This window comes from Bos javanicus, chromosome 18 (assembly GCF_032452875.1).
Source record: "Bos javanicus breed banteng chromosome 18, ARS-OSU_banteng_1.0, whole genome shotgun sequence".
NCBI lineage: Eukaryota > Metazoa > Chordata > Mammalia > Artiodactyla > Bovidae > Bos > Bos javanicus.
This window is the reverse complement of record NC_083885.1, coordinates 8657584-8676696: the sequence shown is the minus strand read 5'-3', so window position 1 is coordinate 8676696 and position 19113 is coordinate 8657584. Positions and strand designations below refer to the sequence as shown.

Below are 19113 nucleotides of genomic sequence, written 5' to 3'. Positions count from 1 at the left end.
TTGATTTACTTCATCTCAGAATTCCTTATTTTCAAATAGGGAATATTTTGACCCTCTTATTTCCATCTTATTACCTTTCCAACTTTATCAGGTTATAATTTATTCAGGTTTTGTGGCCAAGAACTCAGTCAAGTTTGAGAAACAGAAGAAAACACTGTACATTACCCACATGTAGAACCTACGTGTGTATCTCTTAAATCCAGCTTGTTAGTCATTAGTTTGATCATCTGTCCTTGGTGGTTTCTTTTATATACTAGACATCCAAATTCTGAAAGATGTTTTGAGTCAGGTGAACTTTTATTGTATGAGCTTTCGTTTTCTATGTTTAACACAGTAATGATGGTTTCTAATTAAACATCTATGACTTTTGCATCCTTTTTGTAAACATTCTGTCCTTATATATTGTCCCTCTTAATGCTCTTTAGCACTTTCTCCCTTAAATTCTACTTTGGCATTAAGTTTTTCCTCACAGTTTTTCCCAATAACTCTTCATTCCTGTTTGTTTGTTTGTTTGTTTGTTTTGGGGGGGGGACCTTTTTTCAGACTTACTTTTAAACATCACACTGCTCCATTTCTTTGCTTCTTCTCTAATAGAATCCAGGCCATTCACCTAATCAAAGATGTTATATCCATTCCATTTTAATTGTTATATTTTTCTTTAATTTCTATCATCGTTTTGCATAATTTTTACTCTCTTGGTCAAGTTTCTATTTTTTTTTTCTCTCCTCTGCTTTTCAATTCTTATAATGGTTGCTTTCAGTTTCTTAACATTTCCTTTGTACATCACAATATCAAAATTAACTGTCCCCGGCAGGATGCTTTCTCTGCCTACTGACCTCACAGGCATAAATGTTAAAACCTTTTAGGATGCCTGTATTTTAATCCCTGGGTGTTGCTGGTACATTTGATTATTCTCGGTTCTAGACCATCAGGAAATCAGGCTCTCCCCCGAGCGGGATGCACACTGTGTCTGAAACCTCGCACGTCCACAGAGCTGTCTCTATTGCCCTGATGTGTCCAGAGTGTAGCACCCACTGCTCACCCTCCAGGAGTGTGCACCCGTTAGCACTTCTCCACGTGGTACGTGTGAATCCACACATCTGCTCCAGCTGAGCCTCAGCGGGAAGCACAGATCCTGGTCTTTCCAACAAGGCCACCCCACCCCTGTATCTTTGCTCCACGCAGTCCACCCAGGGATCCGTCCTGAAAGGTCCCGGGGCGGCCAGTTTTCTCAAGCACACCCTCCAGCTACGGTCATCTTGCCCATCGATGAGGACAGGGTAACTGTTCAAGGTTCCATGCTGTCTCATGCCCGTGCTTCCGAATCTCACACGTTTAGCTCACCTGAGTGAAAGAGGCCCTTTTCAATTAACAGCAGGATTGGAGATCATACAACTGAAAAGAAACTATTCCAGAGAACAAGTTGACATGGATCCAAAAATATATGGTCTTTTCCCCGCCCCGCCTCTTTGAGCTGTTATTCCATTACAAAGAGCTACCCTCAGGAAATAATTTTTAATCAATGATATATGAAGATCTTCATTATTTATAAAGTAAAAAAGAAAAGAACAGAACAATGTACCTGTCCATCAGTGGGAGAAAGGCTAAGTGAATTAAGGACTTCTACCCAATGAAGTAGGGGTTTAATGGCTTTGACAATCATAGTAACATGGAAAATTTATTAGCATCATTTGTGAAGTGGAAGAAGGGCACATATTCATACATATTATATGAATCCAACTATGAAAATATCATGTGCAAAAAAATGGCCAGGCAAAGGAAGGACACCAGAATGCCAACAGTAGTGATGTGCAGGTGGCTTGCGGCTTTCCCAACGTCCCCCTTTCTTCCTTTCCCTACTTGTCAAATTAAACATCAGAGGTAATAAAATGGTGTCAGAAATACTTTTTGTAAACCATGCATACAGCTAACAGAGTAACAGAATTGATAAGTGATTGTGACATTTAAATGGCTTCTTCAGAAAGGGCTCAATGTGCTTACTGACAGTTTTTGGGGGCTTTAAACTCTTTACCTCAGCCAATGTTTCATGAGTAAACTCCATCTCAGCTCTGCTGGATCAGTCATTTGCTCAGACAAAGCTTTTTTATCCTTGGGCACCCAGAACGCCCAGGTCTCCCAAACACACCCCTCGTCAGTGTGGGCAGAGACACCCAGTGGTGCCCATGAGTGCCTTACAACCAAGTGACACATGGAGTTAAAAGCTCGGGAACCCGCAGCAGCGATGAAACCCGCACCTTCTCAGACAGCTTTTCCCTGGGAACCCCACACAACGCCCCTTCTCCCCCCTGCTCCCCTCTCAGGGACCTCCACAACAGAAGCTTCCCTCACCAAGGGTCAAACCTGAATACACACATTTTCTTTTAAATATACTAATTTGACCTGCTGCCAGCGATCCCTAGCCTTTAAATTCTTTACAGTGCTTCCAGATTGTTTATGACAGCTTTGCAGAGCAGGGTACACACAAATGCTCAACAAGGACCACCACGAAAGGAAGGACTTGAAAACTGTCCTGTCCAAGCATTTCTATCACTTAGAATCATGAAAGGTGATTTTTTTTTTGATCCATAGTTTAAGGCTCAAGTGAAAACTATAATTTTCATATAAACAGTACATTTACTTTGATAGAGTCTAAAACACTAACACTTAAAATTTGTTTCAAAACGGAAAACCTTCCATTATCCATCCCTTTATCCTTTTCAGACAATTTCATCATCATGAGCTTATTGTATATCAATGAACTGTCACTGAGGTTCTCTGGCCCCTCCCTACTGTGCTTTGTATTTGTCATCCTCTTCCGTCTTGATACTTCTTTTTTTTTTTTTATTTTTAAACTTTACGTAATTGCATTAGTTTTGCCAAACATCAAAATGAATCTGCCACAGGTATACATGTGTTCCCCATCCTGAACCCTCCTCCCTCCTCCCTCCCCATACCATCCCTCTGGGTCATCCCAGTGCACTAGCCCCAAGCATCCAGTATCGTGTATCGAACCTGGACTGGCAACTCGTTTCTTACATGATATTTTACATGTTTCAATGTCATTCTCCCAAATCTTCCCACCCTCTCCCTCTCCCACAGAGTCCATAAGACTGTTCTATACATCAGTGTCTCTTTTGCTGTCTCGTACACAGGGTTATTGTTACCATCTTTCTAAATTCCATATATATGTGTTAGTATACTGTATTTATGTTTTTCCTTCTGGCTTACTTCACTCTGTATAATAGGCTCCAGTTTCATCCACCTCATTAGAACTGATTCAAATGTATTCTTTTTAATAGCTGAGTAATACTCCATTGTGTATATGTACCACAGCTTTCTTATCCATTCATCTGCTGATGGACATCTAGGTTGCTTCCATGTCCTGGCTATTATAAACAGTGCTGCGATGAACATTGGGGTACACGTGTCTCTTTCCCTTCTGGTTTCCTCAGTGTATATGCCCAGCAGTGGGATTGCTGGATCATAAGGCAGTTCTATTTCCAGTTTTTTAAGGAATCTCCACACTGTTCTCCATAGTGGCTGTACTAGTTTGCATTCCCACCAACAGTGTAAGAGGGTTCCCTTTTCTCCACACCCTCTCCAGCATTTATTATTTGTAGACTTTAAACGTAAGACCAGAAACTATAAAACTCCTAGAGGAGAACATAGGCAAAACACTCTCTGACATACATCACAGCAGGATCCTCTATGACCCACCTCCCAGAATATTGGAAATAAAAGCAAAAATAAACAAATGGGACCTAATTAAGCTTAAAAGCTTCTGCACAACAAAGGAAACTATTAGCAAGGTGAAAAGACAGCCTTCAGAATGGGAGAAAATAATAGCAAATGAAGCAACTGACAAACAACTCATCTCAAAAATATACAAGCAACTCCTACAGCTCAACTCCAGAAAAATAAACGACCCAATCAAAAAATGGGCCAAAGAACTAAATAGACATTTCTCCAAAGAAGACATACAGATGGCTAACAAACACATGAAAAGATGCTCAACATCACTCATTATCAGAGAAATGCAAATCAAAACCACTATGAGGTACCATTTCACACCAGTCAGAATGGCTGCGATCCAAACGTCTTGATACTTCTAAAATGCTTTGGAGTGGAAAACTCTCAAGGTTGTAAAAATGGAACGGAAGGCAAACAGGTACGCAGACAGCCTGGCTTTCTCTCTGAGGTTTCGCCGTGTGGGCGGCGGCTCTGGCTGTTCACAGGCACCCCTCCCCTGCCGTTCCCTCCCCACTGGACGTGCTCAGCTCCACAGGCACACCTGGGAGACCGCCGCAATAAAGCGAGTCACACGCACTTTCCGGTTTCCCAGTACATACAAGAGTCACCTTCCCACCGTACTATATAGCCCATGAATTACGTCTTTAAAAAATATATACTTACCTTCATTGAAAAGACTACACTGCTAAAAAAAAAAAAATGCTAACCGTCATCTGAGCAAGGCACAGTATCAGTGGTTAACAGCCAAGGTCACTCATCACCGTAACAAGTACAACAGTAAACTGTGTACAAGTACAAGTACAAGTACAAGTAAACAAGTACAACAGAACACTGTGAAATAAGAGAATCATCGAAGCGTGACCCAGACACGGAGAGAGCAGACACCGCTGGAAAAACGGTGCCAACAGACCTGTCACAACCCTGCAATTTGTTTAAAAAAAACCAAAAGTGTGATAAAACGAGGTAGAGGCACTAACCAGGTTACCGGAGAACTGGGGTGGCCGCAGACTCACCTGGCCCATCCTGAGTTTTGTGGGAAGGGAATGGAAGGGTCCTGTGAGACTGTAGTGGCCACACGTGGGCCCTTGTGGGTTTCATTTTATAGGAGCGGCCGTCGGGAAAATTCCGAGGCTCCAGAATCACCATGCGTGTGTGTATGCGCTCAGTCACTCAGGCGTGTCCGACTCTTTGTGATCCCATGGACTGTAGCCCACCAGGCCCCTCTCACCATGAGATTCTCCAGGCCAGATTACTGGAGTGGGGTGCCATGCCCTCCTCCAGGGGATCGTCCCAACCCAAGGATCGAACCCGCATCTCCTGCACTGCAGGCGTGTTCTTTACCACTGAGCTACCAGGGAAGCCCCCAGAATGACAACACACACCATCAAACCCAAAACCTGAACTACCCACTGCTCAGTGTTGCGTTCTTAACCTTTTGTCCGACCAACCTTATCTCATCCTCTTTCATAGTTCAAATAGGCCAAGCCCTTTCCACCAAACCAACCCAAACCAGTTCATCAGCATAGAGACTGTATCTTCAAGGCCTCGACAAACCAAAAGAACCAAGAAGGCAGGCTCCACCAAGAGCAAAAAGAACCACAATGGGAGTGCCGCTCCCTATGGGAGGTTGACGCCTGTGAATTTCCTTCCGCAGGACAAGCCATAAAAAGACTCCATGGGACACTTGCAGAACTCTGGAAGGAAGTACCAGAGTACCAGGTGGAGGAAAGCACGCGGAAGGGCAAGTTTACCCAGAAGAGCATCGTCTTGCCCAGCTCTAGCTGAAAAGAAAGCATGGAACTTCCAAAGAGCTTTCCTCTTTCCAACAACACAACCCTATTCACAGACCCGTCCAGCATCCTGCAAGAAGACAGGCTACTGGAAGGAAAACCGGAGGACCTCGGAGGAAATCTGTAGCTAAAAGGATCCCTCCTTTTACTGTGTGGCGCGTTTGGCTAGATGATTCTCAAATGTGTTCCAAGTCCTTCAGCCACACTCAGTGGTCGTCTCCACCTCCCACCCCCGCCCCCCCCACCGCCGCAGACGTGGCTCTGCGAGCACCCACTGGTGTTTCTCCACTCACCAGGACTGGCCGCATCTCACAGAAAACCAGGAGGGACGCCAGCTCAATGTCTTCGCTGTAGCCGTTCTTCAGAGGAACAGATCTAAATCCTGCAGGTCGGAAAAACAAACCAGTTCACGTCAGATCTCTGCTTTTCTTGCAGTACCCAGGGATCACGTGCCCAGTGCATTGACCAGAGAGGTCAGGGCCCCGTGCTGGGGGCTGACTTCCTTTCTGGAGCCCAGAGGTTCCCCCCTCCACCCCCCACCTGATGGTTGGGGAGTGGGGCTGCGAACACAGCCCTGACTGCCAGGTCCAGCTGGAGAAATGAAGTTAAAAATGCCTGCCCTCTAGAAATGCAGGTGACTTGGAAGAATTAAAGCCCACAGAGCACTGCACACTGAATTTAGACCCTCTACAGCTGTGGTTTCAGTCCCTTAAATATTCCTGAGCCCAAAAGACACAAAGGAGTGATGAATCCCCACGTCCATCTTCTTCACTCAGCCCTGTACAAAGCTTGGGACGAGCAAGTGTTTTTAAAGATTTCCAGTGAGAAAAAATCTTTCCGTCCCTTGGCAGTTTTCCCTGTTGATCATCCTCCCCTAAAAGCCATTCCCTATTTGTAGTGAGGACCTGTGTCTGCCAGTCATTTAAATGTTTCTCTTTATTGAGGGAGAGGGTTAAGATGGGGCTGTATTCCCCCCACCCCTCCCCAGTGAGTAATGTTTAAGGCAACACATCTTAAAGGTTGGTTGTTTGGCTTGTTTTGATAGAGTAGTAGAACTGAATAGACAGCAGAAATTAACATCTCATACCACCCACTCATACCTCGTATTACAGAAGGAACCATTGTTAACGGCTTTCCAAAATCATCCATGCAGTGTGTTTCCCTTAAAATCACCGAGAACAGTACCCCAACCAGCCACTCTGAATCTTACAGGTTCCCCTGAACACTCTATCTTAGGGATTCACTACGTAGCCCTAGTTTGACTTGAAAGCTTTTTCTTAAATGGAAACGTGGTTGACGTACAATGTAATATTAGTTTCCAGCGTACTGCACAGTGATTTGACATCTGCATGTGCTATGAAATTATCCCAGTAACTCCAGTAACCATCTTCCCGAAGTAAGTACAGTATTACCACACTCCTTATGCTGTTACACAGGACATCCCTGTGGCTTATTAGTAAGTAGAGATTTGTGCCTTGAGAGCTTTATATTTGCCTTCTATCTACTGATTTTCTGGGACAAGCGACGCATAAAGTGCCTTCTGCCAGTCAGGTTTTGGCTTGTTTGATGATTATCCTTCTATCGCTTAGAGAACCTTTTAGTCTGTTAGCTGATTTATCATCTTTAAATAATATCTATTGACTCTCTCTGTGCCACTTATGTTGAGGACACTGGCATGCTATAGCATCTCTCCCTTTCCCTTCTCCAATTGGGTAAACTGTATTATTATTTCTACATTGACATAGTATGTAATATTAGCATTCCATTTTGTAACCATGATCCTCCCACAAAGAGAGGCTTAGTTTTCCTTAGTTCCCTTAGTTTTTGGCAAAAGCCAAAAAAATACAGTAAGGAACGCCTGAACACCCACGACCTGAATCTCACATTAACCTTCCACTTAGGCTTATCCACCCACTAATCTAGCGGGTGATACTCACTTCCTGTTTCAAAGAAAGATGAAGGCATCTATACACTTCTTCTCTGTCAGCATGAATCTCATGAACAAGAACTCCGTATTTGTTCAGTGTCCTTTTTGTGACGTAAAACTTACACACAATGATTTTTTTTCAATGTCCAACGCTCACCACCTCCTTACTGATCTGACCTTTTTCCATTAGGTATTCTGGCTGGCTAAAATTGTCTTTTGAGATTTTCAGTACGAGCTCATGGAGACATATAATCCCTGGACTGTGCCTGTTTGAACATATCCATCCTTTGATTTTACACTTGAGTGGGCACAAAACTCTCAGGTCACACTCTTCTCGTTGAAGGACTCTGGGGGACCCTGCTCTCCTTGAATTCTGCTATAGAGAAGTTTCCTGAGCTGTTTTCCCCTTGTTGGGAATTATGCTAAGATGTGAATCACCTCTGGATCTTGTTAAGATGCAGATGCTGACTCCAGAGGCCTGGGACGGGGCCAAGGTTCCACACCTCTATGGAGCTGGTCTCTGTGGAAGCTGTCGGTGTAGGTGTTGATCGACTGCCAGAACGCACTGCGGCGCCGAGTACCCTGCCCATGCACCCAGAGCGGCCCCACCCAGTGCCCAGCGCGGCCTCCCGTTCGGGGCAGTGAGCTCCGCCCCTCCCGAGGGACGACTCCAGCTCCACAGACGTCCTGCCACCGCCCAAGTCTCGTTGCTACCTGCAGCCCTTCACGTGGACGGGGCTGAAAGGTGCTGGCCAGGTTCACTAGAAACTGATGCCACTTTTCTTCTGATTGACACAAGCAAGACCCGAGAGGAAAGGGAAACGGAGACACCGCTTGAAGCAGCATCAGTGTTTGGCTGGTCAGGAGTCGCAGCGGCCCCGAGGGTGGCCGGCAGAGTAAGAAGAACATGGGGTTTGAAGTCAAGGGGGGTCTGAATCCCAGGCTCTGGCCAGACAGGTGTGTGACCCTGAGCTAGTTAATTAACATCTCTTGGCCCCAGAGTGCTTATATTTAAAAAGCGGAGATGATAAAACTCCGTTCACAGGACTGTTGCGAGGATTAAGAGAGAAGAGTTTTGAGGCGCCGAGCACAATAAATGCTGTTTTCCCTCTTTGCTGAGCTCCAGCTGGCTTAAAGGCTTAAGTGCATCCCTGCTAACAACAGGCAGGGTTTATTTTCGAGTTCAGAAGGCCCCGAAGCCTTATGCACAAAGGCATTGTTATTCTGTGGCATGCCCTCCATGAATATGGATGTCCCAGGCAGGACGGGGAGAGAAGGTCTTCCTGGGAGCATCTCACAGCCAGTCACATTCTGTATCATCCTTGAGATGTTATTTGTGTTCTAAATGCCCCCAAGCTCAGTCACAGCGTTTTGGAGAGGAGTCCACACAGTTAAGGCGGCGGCTCTCTCTGAGTCCTGGAGGGGCTCCAGGGCTCCGTCAGGACCCCGTCTGGAGGGGACACGGCAGAGCCCCTGCACTGTGCGGGATGCGTCCGGCGGGTGCCGTGTCCAGAAGGGGAGGGCACAGCTACCACAAAGAAATCCGACACCACCTGATGCGAAGAAGTGACTCATCTGAAAAGACCCTGATGCTGGGAAAGATTGATGGCAGGAGGAGAAGGGGACAAGAGAGGATGGGACGGTTGGATGGCATCATCGACTCAATGGACATGAGTTTGAGTGAACTCCGGGAGTTGGTGATGGACAGGGAGGCCTGGCGTGCTGCAGTCCCTGGGGTTGCAGAGTCCAACATGACCAGGCGACTGAACTGGAACTGGAATCCCCGACAATGTGGGTTTTGTGAGTGTGTGGCAGCTCTGCACTACATGTGTGATCTTAGTTCCCTGAACAGGGATCACACCCATGCCCCCCTGCAGTGGAAGCGTGGAATCCTCGCCACTGGACCACCAGGGAATGCCCCTTACAATGTTCTTGTCTATTTACCCTAATACTCTTATAATTTTTAATTTACAAACATTGTTGCCACATTATTTATTGCAAAAATATACATTATTGTTTATGGGGGAAAAAAAAAATCCGTTGTAAGCCTGACTGACTTGGCTGATGTGAAGGAGGTGAATTGCAGAGTGAAGAAGGCCTGTGGCTAACTAGCTGAGTTTAATGTCATTTGCTGGGAAGTACGGGCAAGTTAACCCAGAGGACTGGCAAACATCAGGTCTCTCAGACTTACGAACGAGTATGCACTGCTTTTCCCAGATTAGGGGAACGGTGTGGCATTTCTAGCCAGGCCAGTGTGTCTCCAGGGGGGGCGTGTCCTCAGAGGGGCAGCCGAGGCCTCGCTCGGTCTTCTCCAAGTGCCAGCTGAGCAGCTGGCTCCACGTGCAGCTTCCTGGGCCCGCCCCGGAGGGGCTGAGGGAGGACACCGTGGCACAGGCCCAGGAACCTGCATTTCCCCCCACCCCACACACTCACCTAGTTGTAGAAATGATCAAAGGCAGATACAAAGAAAGGTGCAGAAATTTAGGGAGTATCTGATATGTTTCCAAGTTGAAAAGAATTAAAAAAAAAAGACCCAAGGTTTTCAAGCAACATCAAGAGAAAAGACTATCTGTGTATACAAATTACTAAAAGGAGAGTGGTCTTTTTCTCTCGAAAAAATGATCCTTGACAAACAGGGACCAGTGACCTCATAAAGAATCCAGAAGGATCTGTGGCTGTTTTTCTCAGAAATACAGGGCCCTTTTCCAGGCACACCGGGGGTTGTGTTTTCCTCAGCATGGGAGACAATCAGAAGTGAATCAGCCCACCTCAGAGAAGAGGAAGGTGAGGCTCTGACAGCCCAGATGACTTGCCCAGGACGAGGAGGGGAGAAGGGACCTAAGACCGTGGCTCTGGGCCTCGTCCTCCCCTCCAAGCACCTAACCAGCCCCTGAGCCTGCCTGAGGAGAGGCCAACAGAGTGTAAGCTTCCAAAACGAAGTCCAATCACCGTGCCGAGTGGACCGCCAGCTAGTAATCCAACGCTGGATGCAGGAGCCCCCTGGAGCCCCCAGCCCCCATCCTGCCTCCCTCCCCTGTCTCTGTCCTGCTCACAGGACTCCCACGAGGACCCACTGCTCAGCCTACCCACGATTGAATACAAACCAAGACAAAGGCACCATTCTTTCCAAAAGCCGGCAACGCAAACCAAAATACGACGCCAAGAAAAACTGAACGCTGTAATTAAAACGGGCCTTACCTGACTTGATTCCTTTAATGGGGTACGTGGCATGGGCCAGAAAGTTGGGATCGCTGAACATATCTTCCTCATAAACCACAAAGCGCAGAAACGCAAGGTTGGGGTCATAAATCTCAAACGTCACCTTCTCCTGCGTTGGGGTCCAAACAGGGCTGAGGCCATTGTCATCTGGAAGAAGATCCAGGCTCTTTCAGGGGCCCCATTTGTCCTGCTCCCTCTCAGTTCACCATCTCTACACCCGTCAGCTTTGGATCTCCTTAGCAGCCGTGTAAATACACATCTAGGCCAGGATCTGATCCTTTTTTTTTTTTCAGTGGCATCACAGACCTGACCCTCAGTAAGCAGAGGAGATGGGACCACCTCTCCTCAGACTCTCCCATCTCAACTCCCTGGGAGTGGGAGGGATGGGAGGTGGACCACAGAAAAACAGCAGATTTGTAAGGAAGAAAAGATGCGCTGGGGGCCACATCGCTCGTCTGATAGGGGAGGTGGGCCAGGCTCTGAACAGGTGGTGGGTTCTGGAGTCACTGGGGAGAGTCACTCAGGGAGCAGAGAAAAGAGGCAACCTTCACCGGCCAGTCTGTGAGCTGTTTATCCGGCTGCATTTTGCCAGGCGCCCGTGATCCCAAGCCTAGAAAGGCCCCAGTTCAGTTCTTCCCAGGCTTCAAATGGCAGAACAAGCCATTTCTCTGGGCCTCCCCACCCGCTGTGGGGTCAGATCACCCAAGTTTGGCTGCAGCCTTGGGGGCGGGTCAGCCGCATCCTCTCTGAGCCCTGGACTTAGGTGGGGGCTGACACATAGAGGGGACACCCCGGAGTGACGGGCATAGGGTGCTGCAGCCTCACCCAGGCCTCCTGAGGTGGGTGACAGGCTGAGAAACACCACAGTGGGTCCAGCTCTCAGGTCCCATGGCCCTCTGTTGCCCCTCCGAGCTGCCCACAGAGGGCAAGGGGGACGAAGGGAAAGACCTGGCCACCAGCGCGTTAGTGAAGCCCCGCTGACCAGCACCTCCAGCGTGCGGCTCCACTCGCCTGAAGTCTCAGTGAGGAGAGGACCCAGGCAACTTACTCACAACCGTCGTCTTAAACTTGTTGCTGTCGTACTCCGCTCCGCATATCTCCACCTCCACGAAGGGGCACGCGATGCTGCGGCCGGGCTTGGGGAGGTGACGGGCCCCCAGCACCTAGGGCCCCAAGAGCCAAGTGTCAGAATTCCGCCCGCCCGCACTCCCTGGGCAGAGCTGGAGAGTGCTACATGGGTGGGCTCTCGTGTCCTCATCACTGGTGGGGTGCTACACCCTCTGGGAGCGGGCACCCCCACCGCTTCCCTGTTGTGGATGCGGGAAATAGTTTCCAAACAGGAGAAAACAGACTCTTAACAGAGACAACGCAATGTCTAAAAGTTGTGTCACTTTTAAAACGCTTCCACCCCTCAAAGTGGCCATTGCAGGGATAAGCCCTCTCCTCAGTAAAGAGCAGAGCCGTGTGACCAGATGCTGACCCTGCTGAACCCAGCAAGAGGTGGATCTGTAACTCGCCCCAGCAACAACAAGGGGAGGTGACCACGATGGACCTGGGGAGACACCCTCCTGCCTCTACGCCCCTGCAACGACCCTGGCGGGCACCACAGTAAAGACCCTCAGCTGCGTCTGGGGGCTGACGGTTTACACAAGGAGCCCAGGCAGAGGGTGGGGCCTTACCTTGACCGTCAGGGTCATCTGGATCTTCCTCTGGGACTCGGGTGGCATGGGGTCGTACTTCTCCGCCCTCATGCTCTCAGGCTGCAGGACGTAGCCCGTCCGCCCGTTGAGGGAGAACAGGGCGTGGTTCATCTGCATGTACTTATCTGGGGAAGAGAGAGCTGCTGCTGAGAGCGGGGCAAGAAGGGGGCCGAGGGGCTGGGTAGGGGAGGACTTAGACCTTCTTCCAGAAGTAACGTGAGGCGCACCAACAGATGAATGGATAAGGAAGATGTGACACACTCATACAACGGAATACCACTCAGCCATAAGTCAGGAACAAAACTGGGTCATCTGTTGCGAGGCGGATGGACCCAGAGTCTGTCATCCAGAGTGAAGTAAGTCCAAAAGAGAAAAACGGGCATCACATATATGCATATGGAATCTAGAAAAATGGCACTGAGGGCCCTAGGCCAGGAACAGAGACACAGATGCAGGGAAGGGACACATGGACACTGGGAGGCCAGGGCTGATGCCCGCTCCCTGCCATCTATCAGACAGACAGCTAGTGGGAAGCTGCCGGGTAGCCCGGGGAGCTCTGCGCGGCGCTCTGCGCTGACCGGGAGGGCTGGGATGGGACGCCCAAGAGGGAGGGAGGGGTGTACACGGAGCTAACTCACCTGACCATACAGCAGAAACTAGCACAACATTGCAAAGCAACTATACCCCAGTGGAAGATAAAAATAATGTGAGCTGGCTGTGAAAATAGGTATCTGACTTAAAACTATGGGTTTAAAAATTCATTAGAAACTCATGTTATTGGAAGAAAATTGGATTAAAAAAAAAAAAATTCACACTGGGGACAACTTTCCGAGTATGATACAAAGTCCAGAATGTACTCAAAGCTAAACATTTTTACACAGGACAAAATTTCCATAGAATCTGACATACTTTAGAAAAATCTGTTTCACTCCACTGACAGGTAACTTTAACCTGTTAAGAAATCTGATACCTGTTTGCTGAGAATACCTACACCCCCTTAGAAAAATAAGAAGCACAAATATAGCCTGCAGAAAAGAAAATGCCTATGTTTCTTACGGATATGAAAACCTGGTTCACTTCTCTGTTACTCAGAGAAGTTACCAATAAGGAAAGCTCCGACTACAGTGTGACACCAGTTTTCACTATCAAAGACTGAGGCACTTGCTGAAACTAAGTTGGTGAAGTGAAGCCAGAAAGAGTTTCACCCGTTTGCATTCCCGCCCAGTCTCCATGGAGTGCGGTCTGGCGGAGTATCTTGGCCCGGACACTCCTGGATACAGGGGTGCAGTGGTTTCGCTCGGGGCCAAGTTGGTCAAAGCTGTTGGATCCGCCCTGCACCACAGGTGCTCCCACGTGTGAAGGGAGGTTCACACAAGGTTACGGGGAGCAGCGCCGTCTGCAACAGCAATGAAGGGAGTCACCTCGGGCCGCCGCAGCAGGGCGCCAGTTGAGGACATGATGGCTCCACTCAGTGGAGAGTGACGCAGGCACAAAGACGATATAAAGGAGGCAGCACCGATGATCAGGCCTCCAAAGAGGCTGAAAGAACCACCACGGCGCCTCTGCGCCGTGCGCTGTAGTTAACGCTGCCCTTTGCACGAAGAAGGTGGGCATGCTGGCTTTTTCCAGCAGAGGATTATCTCCAGAAGAGAGCCCCAGCAGAAAGCCGCCAGAGAGGGATGGCCCCAAAGAGGAGGGGGCCGACATAGCCACTGGACACCTGGATGCAGCTGTGCCTGAAGCTCCACTCCTAGACTTTTAAATTACGGGAGCAAACGCATTTCCTTTTCTCCCTGAAACCAGACTGACCATGTCTGTCACTTACCATCGAGAAGCCTGCCAAACTCAAAGGTCTGGGTGCCCAGTGGTCCCTCCACCGCACCATTCAAGGGATGGGACCTCATACTAGCATGCTGGCTGAACTCTGATGGCTCCTAAGAAAAACTACGTGCTCCGGCCACCGCATCGCACCAGTGGCCCCAGAAGAATGTGCCTGGAATGATGCCCCAGCATAGGTTTACTGGCCACAGTCGGCCCGGCCCCCTTTACCTGGAGTCTGGAAATTGAGTGCCACCATCTGGGAGCCGCACAGCCAGAGGCGGAAGGGGTCATAGTTGGACGAGTCCACCCGCTGTCCTTTGGGGTACACACGGGTCAGGCCCTTTTGATTGTATTTCAGGAGATCGCTGGGCTTCTGTCTGACGATACTGTCAGCCTTCGTCTCCACGAAGGAGCGGATTTCTCGGAAGTCAGGGTTTTCTGCACAAAGAGAGGGAGTCAACATTTATCCTGTGTCTTGCGAGTTTTTCTTAACGCCACCGGCAGGATGTGCAGGTCGTCAAAGGCAACCCGAAACCTCTCTTGGAGAAGTTCACGTGGCTGTGACGGTCCCATCGTAACTGGTTCTGCAGCAGGCTCTGGCCCTCTGTGGAAGTCTCAGAGATGAAAAGGCAGCCCAGGGTTCCCATTGCCTCTTAGTCTAGGATTAATATAATCTGTTTTTTTTTTTGTTTAAAACTACCAGCAGCCTTGTGCAGGAAACCACCAAAGCGATACAGGATACAGTTATAGAAAGGTGTGGCGCAGGAAAGGGTCAGCAGGGAGGAGATCTGAGGAGTGGGAGATGCAGGCAGGGCCCTGGCTTCCTCAGCGAAGGTGTCGCAGGCATGAGATGAGTGAACCCAGCATCTTGATGGAAGGATAACCGCCCACCTGCAGGAAGCGGGGATAGAGAGAGGAGACGGGGTGCCTGTGGAGGGACAATGAATGGGAAGCAGCATAGAGGGAAACGCAAACAATTCTTGAACTGTTTGGATAAAGCTCTGCTCTAGGTAGGACAGCTCCTAAACTCGCCAGGCCTGGCCGACTCTGGTTAAGAGCTCCAGCCTCTTGCCCTGGACATCGAGAGGTGCCCAGGGACCAGCCTCCCGATGACCACGAACACCAGGGCTTAGGACTGCCTCTCTCTCTGCCCTGGAATTACAAGCAACCACAGGAGCCACTTGAAAGGGGAAAGAAAATGTGATTAGGACCACTATTAGCGCAAAGAACCTGCTGCTTTGGAGAATGTGGTCAAAGATCGACTTTTGAATTCTCCTGCAGCAGTCCTCCAAAGATGCCCAGGTCCTGACCTCTGGAACCTGTGACTATGTTCTTTCAAAGGGACTTGGCAGATGGCGGGCTTGAAGTGGGGAGATCACCTGGCCCTAAATGAAACCACAGTCTTTGCACTTGCGAGGTTGAGGGAGATGGGACTACAGAGAAGAGAAGGCAACGTGACCACAGCGATGGGGACTGGAGTGACATGGCCAAAAGCCAAGGAATGCCAGCGGCCACCAGAAGCTGCCAGAGGCCAGGACCAGATCCTCCTCTGGAGGGAGCGGGGGCCCTGCTGACACCTTAACTTCAGCTCAGTGATACTGACTTAGTCCATGACTATGAGAGAATAAACATATGTTGTTTCTGCCACCAAATATGTAGTAATTGGTTACGTCAGCAGAAAAAAAAAAAAAACAATCCACCCTTTAAGAGGGTTTTTCCTCCTAAAGCTACCAGGAGGGCCTGCTTCACCAGCGTCCTGGCCCCGAGGACACTCTGACGGGGAGGTTCCCACTTGGCACGCGGAGGATGAGCAGGAACCACCATCACCATGCTGCGTGACAGCGCCAGGCTCAGAAAGGAACCCGTGTTCACCGAGGCGGGGAGGCGGGGTGACGGCAGACGGTACCGAGGTTGTCCTTGGTCTTGCTGGTTGGCTTGCAGTAGACGACCAGGTCCGAGAGCTCGATGGCGATGGACTGGTTCTTCTCCCAGTACTTCATGTTGTTCTCCTGTGTGGAGCCAACCGTCTTTAGTTTCAGCTCTCAAGCTGGCCCCTGGGAAACCCCATTCTTCCAGCTCACCTGGCGGGCGCCCTCCTCCTCTTGAGTCTCCCCCCACCCCGTCTTTCTGCTTGGCCCTCGTACATGTGCAAATCGCAGTGGTGGAGAGTTTCCCTCCCCCGACCCCCGCCCCGCTCCCTTGCTTCCTCTGCCTGTGGAAATTCTCCACCACGCCATCTGGACCCAGGAGCACCGTGGAGCTCAGTCTCCGACCGCGGCTCTCGAGAATACCAGGGACAAGGGCTCTTCTTTATCACCGCCTCTCTCCTTAAGCCTCTTGCTCTCACCCGCTGCCCTATCCAGCCCACTAAAATCACTCTGTCACAGCTCATCCAAAATTCTAGTTGTCCCAGTTCGGGATCTCTGTAGACCATGGCAGCTTTGCGCTCACTCGCTGTCCCCTGAACCATGCACAGCTCTGTGCAAAGGGCTCTGGGGACCAGACCACACGCCGTGGACTTGGGAGCCATTCGCCCCTGGAGGACCCTACAGTCAAGTCCACCCCCGTGTCACAGACAGGCCACTCACTCCACTCCAAACCAGGCCTCCCTCTCAAGCCCTGCCAACCTCGAACTCATCCCCCCAGGGGCCACGGTGGGGACGGACCCCCTGGGAGGATTATCACCTACAGGTGACAACATTCAGCACAGGGGCGGGGGGCTGGGGCTGCCTGGCTCCAGGCATCACACACTGAGTGAGTGCTTGACGGATACTATCTAAGCCCACCCACCCCCGGGAGGAAGACTGTATCTCTGTTCTCCAAAGAACCCGCAGCACACAGACAGGGTGAGCGGCTGATCCAGGCCCCGCAGCAGGTCCCCGCCAAGACCAGAGGCCTGCGCGGTGGCCTCACCCCTGTCACCGCCCTCGGCGCTTCTGCGCCCTCGGCCACCGGGTGCCGGAGACCTCACTGCAGCGCCCCCAGGCTCACAGGCCAGGTCCCCCTGAACCACAGCGCTGCCCGTCCTGGCCCCTCGCCCTCCTCCCTCCTCGGCAGGCCCGTGGGTCCCTCTTCCTCTGGACCCCCCCGCCTCACTCCTCCAGGACGCCTTCCTGAAGACCTCCATCCGGGACTAGGAAAGAGACACTGCGTCCCCTACACCTTCCAGAACGCCCACGGCCTCCCCCAGCCTTGCACCGTCCCTTATCCGACTGTCCCACGCTGGTACCTTTCAGCACGAGTGTCCAGACGCGTGTCCCCCCACCCCACCTGAGACAGGTCCCTGGGAAGCAGGACCTCCCGCTGGTGGCGAGTGCTCAGGTGACAGGTGGTGACAGGGGTGTCACAGCGGTTACCCGGCGGGGACTGGACTCGGGGGCGGGTCTGAAAGCTGGCTGAGTTGCTGGCTTTGCCCAGTGGGCCAGCCATCGAGCCCCTCTGCCTCAGTCTCCTCGTCTGCACGATGGGGCTAACCTGAGTCCGTCGCTGCTGCAGCTACCGTGCTAATTCAAGGAGGCGGCCTCTCCCCTCGCTGGGCACGAGAGAAACGAGGGTGCCACGGATTGCCCCAGAGACGCCTTTCCAGGCCAAGGACAAGTGCGCCCACTTTTTAAACAAGCGGGGGAGGACACCCCGACTTCTCTGAGAATGCCTTCGCCGAGGACTGCTGACAAACGTCCCAAGGCCCCAGCGAACCCTAGCAGTGACCAGCAAACGAGCCTGTCACCTGAGCTCGGGCAGCAACCCGCTCACCGGGGCAGATCGGAACATGAAATTTGCCAGAGTTCATCTAAGCACGCCAGCTTCCTCCAGCCGTTCCCACATGCCCTGAATCCCCTAGGCACCAAACAAGCTGCAGCAGTAAGGCTCTAAGGGCTGGCACGGAGCAGGGAAGGTGTCAGTCAGTCTGCGGCCAGTGCTTCAGGGAGACTGAAGCCTTGGCTAAGCTCAAACCCCCGGTGTGCTCTCCTGATCCCTGTGTCAACGTCTTCTTGGTGCACAATCTTCACCACATGCTGTTTGGGGAGACGAAACCCTGGCAACGACACAGCTCGCTTCTAATGATGATACGACTGCTTTAAAGTCCGGGTGGGGTGAGGCAAGCCACACCTGTGTCATAGGGCGGGGACCTCTGGCCTCACAGAACACAAAGCAACCAAAGATTATAGAGCATCACTTTTTTCTCAGCTTCAGCAGAAAGCAGATCAGTTCAAGATGAAACACCAGCTGCTGCTTCAGAACTGTGCAGCAGCTCCTTTCCAGACCCACAGAGCTTTGCCCAGAGGCTGTCCCAGAGTCTGGCATCACAGCACACTTCCTTGGTCAGGCTCTGGAAACTAGACAGACCTCAGTGACTGGTCTTTTGCCATGGACCAAAGGAAGCCAGAGAGGATGTAAAATTACAGAGCCCCGGGCAGGTTCTCAGGGCCTCGGCGAGGAGCTCCCAGGAGTGCACTGAGGGCACAGTGCACGTTGGTTTCCCGGTGGCACCAGCCGCTCCCACAGCTGGTTGTGCCCAGCACAGAACCTTGGTCATTTCTGCTGCCTCCTGTGTTTTGGTTTTGTTTTTTGAACATTCATAATCATATGAGAAGGCTCCTCTGTCCATGAAATTCTGGACTTCTCCAGGCAAGAATACTGGAGTGGGATGTCATTTCCTTCTCCAGGGGCTCTTCCTGACCCAGGGATCGAACCTGGGTCTCCTGCATCCCAGGCAGACTCTTTACTGACTGAGCCACCAGTAGAGGACTTAGAGCTGTAAAAGCTAATTTAAAAGGAATGTAGATCAAAGGCGAGAACGGCAGGCTTGAAGAGCTAGGCTTAGTTTCAAAACCCTTCCTGTGGTGGGGAATGAGGGGGACAACCTTCCAGCGAAGTCACGTTTTCCTCCAGAAGAAACGGAGAG

The 19113-nt window shown here is 50.5% G+C and overlaps 1 protein-coding gene across 1 annotated transcript in view; it reads right to left on the bottom strand.

The window, feature by feature from the left end:
- PLCG2 (phospholipase C gamma 2) overlaps positions 1-19113 on the bottom strand; it is a 156573-nt gene that overhangs the window by 8104 nt on the left and 129356 nt on the right. Inside the window, exons 27-32 of the mRNA XM_061386667.1 lie at positions 16114-16216; positions 14436-14645; positions 12366-12511; positions 11735-11849; positions 10666-10833; positions 5834-5922 (exon numbers count right to left, since the gene is read on the bottom strand). Coding sequence (XP_061242651.1) covers positions 5834-5922; positions 10666-10833; positions 11735-11849; positions 12366-12511; positions 14436-14645; positions 16114-16216 — 831 coding nt within the window. The remainder of the gene's footprint in view (positions 1-5833; positions 5923-10665; positions 10834-11734; positions 11850-12365; positions 12512-14435; positions 14646-16113; positions 16217-19113) is intronic.